The sequence below is a fragment of the Pygoscelis adeliae genome, unplaced genomic scaffold (genome assembly GCF_000699105.1).
Source record: "Pygoscelis adeliae isolate BGI_AS28 unplaced genomic scaffold, ASM69910v1 Scaffold263, whole genome shotgun sequence".
NCBI lineage: Eukaryota > Metazoa > Chordata > Aves > Sphenisciformes > Spheniscidae > Pygoscelis > Pygoscelis adeliae.
Window position 1 is genome coordinate 1,472,822 of NW_008824552.1, and position 14,474 is coordinate 1,487,295.

Below are 14,474 nucleotides of genomic sequence, written 5' to 3' on the forward strand. Positions count from 1 at the left end.
CACCATCCCTGGAGGTATTTAAAAGACGTGTAGATGAGGCGCTGAGGGACATGGTTTAGTGGGCCTGGTGGTGTTGGGTTGACGGTTGGACTCGATGATCTTAGAGGTCTTTTCCAACGTTAATGATTCTATGATTCTATGATTCTACGGTACAGAAATAGCTGGAGGGAAGTTTTAGGGTTTGTTAGCAATGTCTCAGTTTGCTGTGTTAGAGCAAGCATGCTCACCAGCCACCAGTTTTACGTGAATTAACAGTAAGCACCAATTAAAACTGAGGGTTATTTTAGCAAGGAAAAGAGTTCGGTTCTCGATTACAAAATGGGAAATGCAGCTGCAAAGAGAAAAGCATAAAACCACTAGAGCAAAGACCTCGGTCCTACCTGACATTTCTCCTCATGCTCGTCTTGCTACTGGGATTTCTGCTTAGGCACTTATTACTGGGACAGCAGAAGACCCTGCTTGGCAGGGCTCTGCTACTAAGATGCATTTGTCTCTGGGACTTTGACTCTCATGCATGCTTGGATATTTTATATTGGCTCTTGAATTTCAAAGCACGTCTCCAGAATCCATGCACGGTTGAAAATGCCTCCCTCTGATGAATGAAGAGGGATCTTGGAATAGAAATTCATCTCCTTCCCTTGCGAAGCCAGCTGACAAACTGTCCCCACTGCCCTCTGCAAGTTGTACAGCAGAAAGGGTTTGTGGACATCCCGCAGGAGGTTGTCTTTCGATTGCTCCTGGCTCAGCCAATCTGAGCAATAACCTGAGCCTTCCCACGGCGTTAGAATAGCTTGCAGTTCATGTGCTATGAAAAGCACATCATTTCTGCAATATTATTTACAGCCCTGCAATTGCAGGGCTCCATGTAGAGATCACGTGTGATGGATCAATGGACTAGAGGTTCCTCAGTCCCCCGTGGTATTAAATTTCGGGGGTTGCATCACAGCCAAATATAAAACAACTCGGAATTAACAAAGTCTGCAGGGAAAAGGTACCAGCCTTGTTTCACAACTCCTGCGGGTCCCAGCGGAGTCGTTCCACAGATGCATGTGGGCAGCAGGCACCAGACAGACCCAGTCCTGCAACCCTTTACTCACCCAGGGAGTCATGCTGACTGCAGCAAGACTGCTTCTGCAAAGGCTCTCTGCGCACCCCGCAGCTGCAGGATCAGGCCAGGAAATGCAGTATAAGGGTGGTACTTGTTGGTGGCATCTACAAGCTGAAGGTAGAAAACCTGACCTGGTCACCTTAGGTTGTCTTTAGTCTCTACAGAGCCTCTGAATGGCTCTTCCACTCACCCCGTGACGCTGGGATGTCTAAGAAGGGTTTCTATAAATACGTATAGATATATATAGAAAGGGAGAAGGAATAATATCAATCTAGAAAGAAATAGGCCAGACAAGTTGAAACTACTGATTATTTTAAAGCAAGCAAGCAGAATTGCTAAATTCTTCCTTAAAAATGAGAAGTAAAGAGGTGATAACCAGATTTGACAGATATTTCCTATAAAACTTGTTCCCTTCCTCAGAAAGTGTAAATAACACAGATAAAGCAAGAGTTGTCTCCATGTTAGCCCTGTGGCTCAGCAGCCCCCGCAGCCTCGTCTCCTCTTTTGGTGGCCATCTCTGTTAGTCTCTATTTCCCCTCTTGTTCCTCCTTAACCTGCCAGTCTAGTTGGCATCAGCTCCCTTGTAGAAACTCTTGCAATCCTGTTGTATCAGACTTCCTTTTGTCCAGGATGTCCTTTTGTCCACATCCTTCGGCCGAGGACTGAGACGGGACGGATTTCACGTCTAGCTGAGAGCATGTGTGCAGCACAGAGGTCACTGCTGCCCTGGTACACGACACTAACGATGCCAGGACGTGCTGCTGGTTCTCCCTTGCCAAACTCTAGGGCTGGGCATGGCTGGGGCAGCAGTGGGAGAGGTGGCACAGCAGTAAAACAAGGAAGAGTGTGGCCACCTGTATGTCTCAGACCAGATCTAGTCCCTGCTGGGGTCAGTAGAAAGGACTTTTCTGCTGAAAACATTTCCTTCTCCAGCACCAGATCCTTCCCACTCTATCCTGGCCATGGCTTCCTTCTCCCTCACAGTCAGAAAATGCTCTCCTTCGTGGCAACCCCCAAAAGCCACGTTCTCCAGCCTGACCCAGGGCTTTCTGCTGCTTCCCACCGGGTCCCAGCAGACTGCTAGACCAGTATTCAGCCATAGGATGAACCACTTGGTACAGTTCCCACAGGGAGTAGCTCTCCCCTGGGATTCCCAAACCTTTCTGGAAGGTCTTCAGGGATAAATTCACATTGTAAGTTTAAATACGGGGCAACTGAGTGAAAGGTAAAGGCCCGTGAGATGTGGAAGATCATAAAGCCTGTGGATTTCATGATATTTCCCAGGTATTTTCTTTCCCCTTTGCTCTGCTAGGGGGATTTAAAATTTTATTTGGCTGCTTCTCTTCCACTTCTCATTATTTGGGTGGGTTCTCAGGCTACCCATTTTGAGGTCATGTATGTATGAAGAAGCTGTTTGCTCTTGCATGGGTAAGAAAGAGGACAGATGACTAGAAACTGGGAATTTATACAGTTTTGCAGGGATTGCACATACTGCACCCCGATTCTAAGGGATCGTTTTGATGCTAGATCATCTCTATTTGATTTCATCTACTGCTCTTGGGAAGGGGTTTAAGCTACTGTTTAGAAAACCTACAATGTAAGGATGTTTCTTTGTTCACATATTTCTGCATAGCCCAAGCAGCCAAGTGGTGATGGGTCCTGAGGAAGGAGCTGGTATGTTTGCTTCAGTGTTTTGAAGGACATGGGAGCTTACATAGGTTTTGGGTCAGCCTGCTGGTCCGTCAACCCATGTCCTATCTCTACTTATGGTCAACAGTGGGACTTACAAAACAGAGGAAGACTGGCATTGCTGTTATTTTCTCTCCCAGGAGAGCAGGAGATGGCATTTCAGGTATTGCATTTAGGAGTCCAGTGGACTCACCTTCCACAATTTTTTCTTCTTGAACCTGCATGCTTTTGGCCACCCCAGCTTCTGCTGACAACGTGCTCTGGAATAAGGGAAAACAAAGCAAAACATCTTTTGGTTTGCTCCAGACTGTCTGCCCAAAGATTTCTGTGGATGTTCCCCATTTCCTGAGCTCCAAGAAACAATTGCTTCAGCACCTTCTGCTCTCCCCTCAGAGTTTCACAGGCTCCTGCTGCCATCCCCTCCATCATCTCTTTCCCGGGTTGAGGACTTCTATCCTGTGCCTCCGTCTATGGAAGAGGTTTGTAGCTCTGATTATCCTTTTTTGTCCTCCTCAGACCAGAACTTCACTCATTGTTTGAATATTAACTCACATCAACAGTTTATTCTGTTGTACAGAGATGCTTTCTTTTTCATTCTTTATTCCTTTCCTAATAATCCATGTCATCCTATTTGCTTGTTTTAGCTAGTGCTAAGAAGGAGCCAACCTTTTCAGAGAACTACCCACAAGGACTCCAAGATCTCTTTCCCATGTGGTGAAAGAAATTTAAAGTCCAGATGCGTGAAAGTTTCTAACTTTGGAAATAATATCAGCTGTGAAGGTGAAAGGTTTGGAAAAAAATCTTCTAAGGGAACTGGGCAAAAACATCATTCGTGGGATTTACTGTTAAATACAAAGATATCACCTGGTCAGGAAGACCCGGACTGCAAACTGCTGGGAGCTGGGAAAGTGTTGTGGAGGACCTTTACGTTGTGCTCATCCCATTCTTCCCAGGCATCTGCTGTTGGTCACCAATGGAGAGATGCTGCTGAAGTAGCAAAGCTGGAGCTTTGCTCTGAACCAATAAAACTATTCTATCTTCTTAACTTGTGGTTGGGAGGAGATTTGTGAGGACAGAGTTGAAGCTGGAAATGCTCTACATGTGCTGGAGAAGTAGCATTTGAGTCAATGTGGCCTACCCACAGCTCATCAGTGTGGGGAGAAAAGAGATCTGGACCCCAGACACTTTCTCTGTGGTCTTCAGAGAGCTGGAGCCCAGGACACAGCTTTGAAAGCCCTAAGACAAACAAATCTTAGGGCCAAGAGCTGGAGAAATGAAGACAGCACTAAGTCCTCAAAGCCAACTGCCTTCACCTCCTGCACTGAGGGCCTGGATTCTGGACCTCAGTCCAGAAATAAACTTTTAATCTTCACTGAAAGCTTTATTTTGGTAAGGAGGCCTCCTGCCATCTCACTTTCTTTTGTATCGACTGGCACAGAGCAGTAGAAGCAATGAAACGCAGTAACGGGCAAAAATATTGGACGCTGGTGTCAGTAAGAAGGAAGAGGTATTGATCACTTCCTAGCAGGTCAGACTAAAGCTGGCCTCACGAAAGATCTGCCGAAGCCTATTAGCTAAGACACATCCTGGGGGAAATCCTCTTAGAGCAGTGGAGATGAGAATGCAGATGATATTACTGTTCCCAGCATTGCAATCATAGAGAAATAGGGCTGGGAAGGGATATTAAGAGGTTGGCGGGGCCATGCCCTTTATCTCAAGGGAGGATCAAGTCCCTCCATGTCATATGTCACCAGGCAGACACAGTGTTAACATGCTCTTAAAGACCCTCTATGATGAAGACCTCACAACCTTTCCGTCCAATCTGCTCCTAACCCAAATCTTCCTGACTTTAATTAGGCCCATTGCTTTTTTTCCCATCCACTGTGGACATGAAGACAAGATTATTCCCTTCTCTGTAGCTGTCTTCTATTATCATGCCTCTTCTCAATCCACACTTCTGCACACAATATTATATTAATTTCTTCATTTGGATCCAGCAAAACCTCTATAATCACCTATACTAGTATCGGTGCTTGTCCATACATGTATATGTGTGTGCATGTATCTATATTTTGATGATCGTCTCCCTTTCTGAAGTTAGAGAACATGGGGTTATCAGGACTGCCATGAATCTCAAAGTGATTCCAACGGAAAAGAGCTGTTGGAAGTTGGCCTGTGGGAGGAGTATTTCCCTCTTCCCATTTGTACCCCAAAGCCGTTGGTCTGTTCTTGGGCATCCCGAAACACTGGTCCGTTTTCGGCCAAGAAATTTCTCATGTGGCAGATCGCTGAAAAGACCTGCAACATAAAGTGCAGATGGCAGATTCGGGAAGCGATCAGGAAAGGATCACGAGGGTGTGCAAGTTACTTTTCTGCTTCTTTCCTTCATATGTGTTTCTGAACCAAATCCTTCCCCATCCTCACTTGGAGCAGCCCTTAGGTTGCTCTGAGTTCCAGCCCGTTCTCCCAAGGTCTCTTCCAGCACTGGGAAAGTGGAGAACAGCTGAATTACAGGCTGCTCCAGCTGTGAGTGCGTTCCACCTCAGGGGATAGCCTACTACAAGTAGAGGACCTTCATTATTCAGCAAATTACCATAAATTAACCTCCATCCTGGCTACCTTGGAGTGACTGCAACTCACGTTTAGTCAATAATACATAATGTGCAGCCCCTCTGTTTTCTAGTGGGATGGTCTCTGTCCTTGGAGGATTTGTAGCGCAATGGCTGATTGCCCCAAGGCCAATGCCAGGAGCCTCCTCTGGATTTGTCTGTAGACGAGAGGTGGTGAGTAACCCAAACTTTCCAGGGCTGAACAAGCCCTGTGTGCAGACACTACTTTATTGTGCTTTTCTGGAAGAAGCTCATTTTGCTCTGGAGGAGTGATTTCTTAATGTCTTGGGGCTGGATGATCATCTGCCTCAATGGTTAGAGCCCTATAGCCAAGACTTGAAGCAGGACTCAAGCTGAGACTGGAAATGGGAATCTAAACCAGGAGCAAACCAACATCAGTGACAAAATGAGACAGAAAAAAGAGCCAGGAGAGGACACCAAGCCCTGAAGCACCAAGGTCACCCAGGGAGAACATCAGACCACACTTGTTCCCCACCAGGCTGGGATGAAGCACCCTACAGATTCCCTGCCTCTGTGGGCAAGTCCTCGGAGCGGTCAAGTGCAGCTTGGCCAAAATAGCTGTCCCCATGTGAGGAGCAAAGATGTCCTCGGAGGACAGCACTGCTCCCATGGGATAAGGGGATTTGCTGATCCTGCTCTAACCAGCTTTACACTCAGGAACGTGCCCTTTTATAGGACTTACATAAATGCCTCTGGGATACTTTCTCCACAGGATTATTTGGTAAGGAATCTTCTCTCTGCTCAGAATAATTATACAAACCCCAATTTCAAAATACGGTCTAAATTTCCATCCCATCTTTGACCACAATGTGTGACCTGTAGAGCCACAGAATGTCTCAAAATGACTTAAGAAGAACCAAGACATCTTCTGGGTTCACGTGTAAAATAATCCGTGTCTGGCTGTGTTCGTACAGACGCCCCTTCTTGCTGATACGACGACGATGTGAAGACAGAGCAAAAGTGCGTGTTGTGCACTTCAGTCCTAAAGGCAAGTACAGAGGACGGGATGGCTCCTCTGATTCCATTAGCTCCTCCTATCGCTAGGGGTTACTCATCACTTCTACAGACAAACACCCAGGATGTTCCTGGCATTGGCCATGGGTAATTAATAGATGGAGGAGCTGGTGGTGCCAGTGTGACTGGTGCTGGGACGCACCATCACTTGCTTGAGTGCTTGAAAAAGAAAACCTCTCTCCGTCTCTTTCAGGGCTCCTCCCTGTACGGGGGTAAGATCCAGAGACCCAGAGGACCTGGAAAAGTGTTCATCCCACCCCTCTGGTTTATTTGTCAGGGCTTTGCAGCTTGGGTACCCCTGAATCCTGCAAATCCTTTGGCAATGATGGGAGCCAGGCTGTCCGGCTGCTGCCAGGATGAGACCTTAAAACAGTAGTTGGGCAGGAGCAGCATTGAGCAGAGGACATGTAAAAGGATGCCTTGGTGGTTGCAAAAGGTCGTTGAAATGGCCCAGATATCTTCCCCCAATCTCGTCGTCGGGGCTTAACTGTAAGGGGAAAGGCAGTGCTGTGGTTAAGACCCCGGGACACGGGACGGGGGATTCAGGTCTCAGCTTTGCTACAGACTTCCTGCTACCTGCAGCAGATCAGTTGGGTCTAGATGCACTGGGGATCTGGGCCACAGCGTGATGCTTATTGCTCTCTGGCCCTGTGATGCTCACGGTCTCAGGTTGACAGCAGCCCAGCATCAACGGAGGGGTTAAAGGAGCTCCCGCTCCACCTCTCCGGGGATTATGGATCGTATTTACTTGTAAAGTGCTTGGCAGTTCTTGGAAGCAAAGCACACCGTGGGATTTGTAAGTAATGTCATGGGACTGATATAAAATACAGCATGGAAAAACCCGTAACACAGCTCATTCCCTCATCTGAGGGACACACTGTGACTCCAGCGAGTGAGCACGTAGTGATACCGAGTCTCTCAAATCAAGATTTTGGGTTGCTGATGAGTAAAATGAGGTGCTTAGCCTTGCTAGGAGATCCCGCCGTGCAGCAGCTTAAAGGATCTCCTTGTCAGAAGGTAGAAGCTAAGCACTTTGTAAACACTTCTGAAAATCCTGACCTTACGGTATCCCCTCGGTGGAAGAATCCTATAGCGGTGTTTACGTGCTCTTGGCAATGCAGCGTTGCTCTCCCAGTTCAAAGTACTCCGTGATGTGGAGGGGAATTCCTCCGGCATCCACACGTACCCTTGGCCATGAATCGTTTGTTTGCAATAAGCAACCAAGGTCTGTGCTTGCTGATGGTGGTGAAGATAACAGCACGGCTTGCTTGCATTTGTTCCCCTTCAATTTTAGGTGATCAGAACGGATCAGTAACCCAGAAAACTGTCTTCCCCAAGAATTAGGCGTGCATTTTTTTCCTGTGCATTATTTTCTTTTTCTGTGCATATAGTTTTTTCTGTGCATGCATGATTTTCTGTGCATGCATGATTTTCTGCGCATGCATTTTCTGCAAGCATTTCATAAATCCAAGTGTTTTCAAGTCATTTTCATAGAGCCTTCCGTATGTAGTTTTCAGTGCATCTTGAATCGCTCGTTGAAAACAGGTTTCAGCTGCTTTTTGTTGGCCTCATATGATCTAATAAAACGTGAATCCATTTAGCTCACAGGCATTATTTTGTACCCTGACATCCAAAATGCTGGCTCATGACTACCTGATTTTACAGAAGTTTCCCCTCCCGATAAGTGCGTGCTGCATTTTGAAGGTCTTATGCTGCCTGAAGCACATGAGACCCCCGTGCCCCAGAGATGTGGTGGCTCAGCAGGTTGCAAGCACAGAGTTAATGGCTTAGCATCTCTGAGAGGGCTGGGGATGGGACATGGGCAGGAGTAAGAGTAGGCACAAGCTTGAAAAATGGATCAACCATAGCCAGTATTTCCTTAAATCCAATATATACCCTCCTGCCTCGTGCTGCACGTTGGTCATTGCAGGTTATTTCTCCGCTGGTGGGTTTTTATAACCTGAACAAGGCGGTCTGCCAAAATCCTGTATCAGATGGTTCCTCCCAGAAAGACTGCGTCAAGAGGTGAGCTCAGGTGATGGGAGATGCAGAAAAGCGGCTCACTGAGTTCAAATCACAGAGAACTAAAAGATTACCAAACAAAAGTGTCCATATTCCTGGGGAGACCTGTGTTTTTTAAACGCTTTAAATAGTTTTGAAAGCAAAGTGATGGGTTTCAGATGCAACTGCAATTTTATTTCTTTTCTTGAAAAGGAGGAGCCTCTGCGGCGTGAGGGAGGGATGGTTAACATACCACATTTTGGGACTTTATTGAATTAAAAGCAGCAAATCTTTCCCCGAGCAGAAAACCACACATTTTTCTAGTTGTTTGCTGCAACAGCAAACAACCTTTTAACCCCATTCCCAGGGCAGTAAAACAATTTTGCGGGACTGGAGCTACAGAAGGGCAAAAAAAGCATTTTGCTTGGCTTTCCTCCTCCTGGGGAATTAGTCCATATTTTCTATTCATCAGTCATTGGAGGTTTTCTTCTGAGCCTCATGATCTGAACCCACTAAGTAAAGCAAATCCAGATTAGAGCCTCTCGCAACAGAAATACTGGAGAGATCATGAGGGAAGTGGTCAGAGGAAGAGACGGGCAGAGGAATACCAAATCACTACACTTTTATTTTTTACCCTCTTTTCCAATTTGGAATTTCCACAGAAGTCCCAAAAAGGCTGAAATTGGAAATTTCTGCAAGACAGGCAATGAATTTATCACTTCTCTTGGCGCTTGTTTCTCAAATCAAAGCCAGTCACAGAAGTAGGGAGTGGACATGCTGGAAGGAAACATACCACGTCATTTTAGGTTTAAATGGTCCTTATTTTGAAGCGACAGCTTGGATGTCCCCCAGTCCTAGCATTCGTGCCTCCAACTAAGCCAGTTCCGAGCTAGAGAGTCCAAACTCAAACGTAGCTTGGTTTGACCGGCTGATCCGGGCACTCCTCTTTTCTTAAGGTTTCTCCTGCCTTGTGTTGCATCGGAGGAGTTTTAATCCTCCAGACAGCTCTGCACGAGACTGAAATAGCACAAAAGCTTCTCGTCTTACGGCGTTTCACTCGGAAACAGCTCTGGCCTCTTGAGAAGATGAGACCTCTCATCGCGCTGAACCCCCTGAATAGCCCCGGCTGCAAGGACACCTATGAATTATTATTCTTAATGTTATATTTAACACAAGCCCAGGCACTGACCTCTCCTGGGTTATACAGGTCCCTGAGGGATCGAGGACATGTTCCAGTCTGTGAGATAAAACTGACCTCGAAGGAAGCCAACTATATATAGCCAATGCCCTCCTCTGACCCCTCTTCTCCAGCACGGCTGTCTTCCTTTGCCTCCGGGTCTTGCATGCCCTTGACCACCCCATCAGCCCTCAGACAGCTCCAGCATCCTCCTCCCCATTCCTCCCTGGGACTTTTTCCCGACCACCTGTTTTCTGCCTTTTCTCTCTTTCAGGATGGCATCACTGGTCAGGAAGTTGATGGACCATCCCACCTCCCAAGTAGGTATGTCTCTGGCGTCGGAGGCATCACCACGCCAGGTCCCCAAAGGGGAAGACTGAGGCCTCCAATGGACAACAGGGGAGCACACCTTCTAATGCGGTTTCTCCATCAGGTTGGGGCAGAGTCACGTCACTCCCACAGACACAACCCCTCTTGTCTGTACCAACACTTGCCATCCTTGTCCATCCCGTGGACTGGACCTTGCGTCCTGCTCCCTCCCCATTTCCTACATCCCCACAATGTCACCGCATCCAACCACCCATCCGACATCTCCCCAAATCCTCTCCCTCGCGCACTGATTTCCACCCCAACAGCAGCACCTTTGCTCCTCTTCCCATTGCATCAAGATCTCAGCTCCTTGCCCTCACCCCTAGAGACCTCCCCCATCCCCACAGCACCCTGTGCTGTGTCCCTAGGGACATCCCCATCGCTCCCCTCCAGCACTGATGCCCATCAGGATGTTTGCAGAAGGTCATGGCGACGTTCCTGGGATCTGCGGGTGCCACAGCCAATAGCAGGGAAGGCAGAGGAAAGGATAGGAAAAAACAACTGGAGTTATGGTAAAGCTTGGATGGTGATGAGCACCAAAAGAAAAGTGTGGGAGAGAATTATTTTTATTTTCCTGGTGCATAAATCTTCCTCCTGCTTAGGCACCTCTGTCCTTAATTAAGGACAAAAGAAAAAGTCTATTAATAGAAAGCAAGCAAGAAATCATAGCAGGTGACCTGCTTTATTTGAGTGGATTAAGTGTGGGATTACAGGAGTGTTTAGAAATGTCGATAAGGACTCCATCAAATTCTTCCCTGTTGCTGCTTGTTTTCAGGGAGTAGGAGGGATTTTGCAGCGGGTCGTTCAGATGATGAATCCAGTGGAGTAATTTGATCAGGGCAGGAGGAAAGGGAAAAGAAAACAAAACACAATGATGGCCCTGGTATTGTCAGTTTAGAAACGGTTCTGTCTGTTTTCCTTGGTAAATGCAATTCTTGCAGCTGCAGTGACAAAAATCCCGGGTGCAATGAAGTGCATGTGCTCTGCAGAATTTCTGGTGGCTCCTTGCAGGTGGGGAACGGGACGTGGGCAAGAGAGAGAGAAACGAAGGGAGAGAGAGAAGGCGGCGATGGTATAAGGGCTCTATAGGGGCGATGTAAAGCTGATCTGAGCAGATGGCTTCCAGCCACCTAAAACTTCCACGTCGTGAAATCCCATTAAGTGCAGAGTTTAATAAAGTTCTGGATATCAAGAAGAAGCAGCTATTTAAAGCCTTGATCACCTGCCAAACGTGGCTTTATGAGCCATATTTCCTGCCCCAGATCACTTCTCTCTTCTCTCATCTCCTGGCCGTGCTTCCCCCTCTGGCCTCCTTTGTAAAATGAAATGCCCAGTGACAGTGCTGCCATAGCTGGTGCCCAGTCCAAGGTGTTCCCATGCAGGGGTGTCCGGGGTTAAATTAATAAAATTATAAGCAGGACTCCTGGAGTCCAGGTAGGGTGAACCCTCTGGATGAGCCCTTGCCCTTTATAAAGGTTTTATTTCTTTCGCCCCAGTGGGGTACGGCGTCGTGTTGGTACCGGGGGTGCGCGGCGCCGTGCTGGGAGTATGAGCTTTCTGATAAACAGTGTTTCAGGTGGAGAGGAAAGAGCCTGGAGCAATTAAAGACATGAAGAGCACCAAGCAAACAATGATCATTTGCTGATCTAGACAAATTATAATTTAAAAAACATACGCATTCAGCAGAAATTATGGCTCATCATCCCATTTCTGAATGAAAATAATGCAAAGGAAGCGTTCAATAATTCATCTTTGCCTGGAAATATCTTGAAAAACTGGCCTCCAAGCCAAACTGGGAAGTGTGAGTTTTCTGTTGGGGGCTTTCAACAGTGCTGGGTTGGTGAGATATTTTTTTTTCTTTTCCCTTCTTCTTTATTTGTCCTGCAGGGAGAAAAAATGAAAACTGTGGCCCTAAACCCATGCAAATGCTGGGAAAATCAAGTCCTTCTCCCTGCACTGTACGCACCACATGTTAACTGTGACTAAGGTGAGGTTGTGAAATAGTTCCAGAGATGGGGAAAAACTTGAAGCTTGATCTCCATGGTTTCACCTCGCTTGAGGAGCTCTATATAAATTCCAGGTGTCTGTCTTCTGGGATGTTATATTTAGCTTTGTGCTCCTCAAAGAGCTTGCACAATTCATTTAGGTATTGCTGATGGACTTGATCAACCTCTTCCTCAGAGGGTCTGTGCTTCCTCTGCACTGGAATTGGCTTCCCAACTGGAAAGCAAGCACAGGCGTTAGGAGGAGCCAGTGTCATACCCCAGTTCAAATCTGGTCTTGGTTGTCTTATACTCTAAAAATAAATTGAAAAAAACAACTGTGCTCTGTAGCTGGAAACAGATGATCAAATGGTCCCATCTGGCCATGGTATGTTTGACGAGATCTTAACAACCTCCTCATCTAGTATCCTGCATCAGACAGTATATTTGCCCTGAGACGATTTATCTCAGGGAAAAGTGAAAGAAGGACCTATGAGGCTGGGGACTGAAGCAAGGGAAAAATAATTCCTTCCTGACTCAGCAGTGAGCTCACACCTTAGTGCAGAAGAAGGTAACCTTATCCCTAAAATTCACTGAAGTGGCGACAAATTAATCTCATTTAGCTTTATTCATAAAGGTAACTGTCCATACTTTGTCTATAGTAAACAGAGGATGACAAATAACTACAGAGGTTGATGAAAGACCCTCTGGAAATATTCCATTCTCTCTATTGTGTCAGCCAGTGTCAGGTCCCTCTGGACACTTCACACTTCTTAGCACAGCGCTGGGGTCCACCTCTCCAGCGGTGGAGAGGCGCGGTGGATGGGTTCATACGACCAGTCATGTCCTGGGGTTTGGGAGGCAGCACAGCCCGGGAGGTAGGGAGATGGAGGTTCAGATCCTGGCCTCCTAGGTCACATTGCTCCCTGCCTCAGTTTCCCCATCTGCAAAGTTGGTTAATGCCAAAGACCCTCTGTGTAGCTCTTTGAAGTAAAAAGTACCGCATCCCAAGGCAGTCCCTACAGCTGCTCCTAACATCTCAGATGTGCTGCAGGCAAAGACAACATCATCCTAATATTTGGGTTGGGCTTTCCAAGCTGTTCCCACATGGCCCTGGGAAACTGCATTGCAAATGGGGAAACTGAGGCACGGGGGAGCCCAAGGCTATGTAAATACACAAGCGATTGGGGTTCTTCCACTTTGCTCAGATCAAAGCCTCAGTGAAACATCTGATTTTTACTAGGAAGCAAGTACCCACTTATCTTTAGAAAATCATGCTTTTTTCAAGGGCAAATCTAAATAATTTTATTCCCAGCACTAGAAGAAGCCCCCTCCCATCTCCCAGAGCAACCAGCAGCAGGACCAGGTGCTTGCAGGGGACAGGGAAGTGCATGAGATACCTCTCTTGCTCTGGTCTTTTACTCAAATTGTGTTTGTCAAGTGACAGAGGGTTTCATCATCGTGTAACGCTGCTCCTCATCGGACTAATGAAGAGCCCTTGTGATACTGCACAGCTCATAAACCCATTGAGACAATCCAAACAGGTTGTAAAACAATTAGAAGTAATTGCTGGCTGCCAAACCTAATCAGTGGGGTGAGCTCTGACCTTTCCAAACAGCCTCTTTAATTAGACTAATTCACAGAGCATCAGTCATGCCAGTGGGCCAAGCATGGAGTTGTTGAAACCAGGCAAAACTTCTTCAAAACCAAAGACTTTCTTGAAATTTGGTCTCCTGTGGGCATGGTCTCAAGTAGAAACAGCGTGACTTGCTCACGTGCAAATAGGTTGGGTTTGGTGGCTGTCTGCACGGGACACTGAGCAAACCTGCAAACCGTGTAGGTCTTGTCCTACTTGCGTTTGTGAAATTAGCTTTAACCCAACGCTACTGCAGAGGTTTGTACCATCGGGTTGCGCTGGGGTTGGGGTTGGCTGCATCCCACAGGGGTGATGGGGTGGCCATGCTTGCTCTGCGGCTTTCTCAGCACAGCCCAGATGACCTGGGCTCTGCCGTAAGACCAAGCCAGGGTCCCAAACTAGCGTGACACGTGAGCAGTTGGGGATGCTCCTTTGCCAGCACATTTCTAGCCCACCACATCTCGTGCTCTCTGGCATGATGCTCCAGCCCGGCAGGAGGATGACACAACCCAGGGACCATCCCTGCTCCCCCCTTTGGCCAGGGTGAGTGTGGCCGGCATCGTGCCGGCGTGCTGAGGAAGGACTTACCCACGGTGCAGATGGGCCGCCGGTAGGGTACCAGCCCGAAACTGTACTGGAAGATGCCTCGCGCGTAGAAGATGGGAAGGGAGATGCCCATGATCTGCTGGAGCCGGTGCTGGAGCTGCCGCAGCCAGGAGCCCTTGGGGTTTCTCACCTGCTCGAAGAGGTCGTTCTCCCCAAAGGAAAAGATGGGAACCAGAGGGGTGCTGTGGGGTGCCAAACCCAATGTAGGGGCATGAAGATTAGCAAAGCCCACCCCAAAACACCTTCCCCACTCTCCAAAATC

At 47.5% G+C, this 14,474-nt stretch overlaps 1 protein-coding gene across 1 annotated transcript in view; it reads right to left on the reverse strand.

Annotated features, from left to right (window-relative positions):
* Positions 1 to 12,053: 12,053 nt before the first annotated feature.
* Positions 12,054 to 14,474, reverse strand: part of MOGAT2 (monoacylglycerol O-acyltransferase 2) — a 30,568-nt gene continuing 28,147 nt past the window's right edge. Inside the window, exons 5-6 of the mRNA XM_009321941.1 lie at positions 14,195 to 14,394; positions 12,054 to 12,208 (exon numbers count right to left, since the gene is read on the reverse strand). Of these exons, the coding sequence (XP_009320216.1) occupies positions 12,054 to 12,208; positions 14,195 to 14,394 (355 nt within the window). The remainder of the gene's footprint in view (positions 12,209 to 14,194; positions 14,395 to 14,474) is intronic.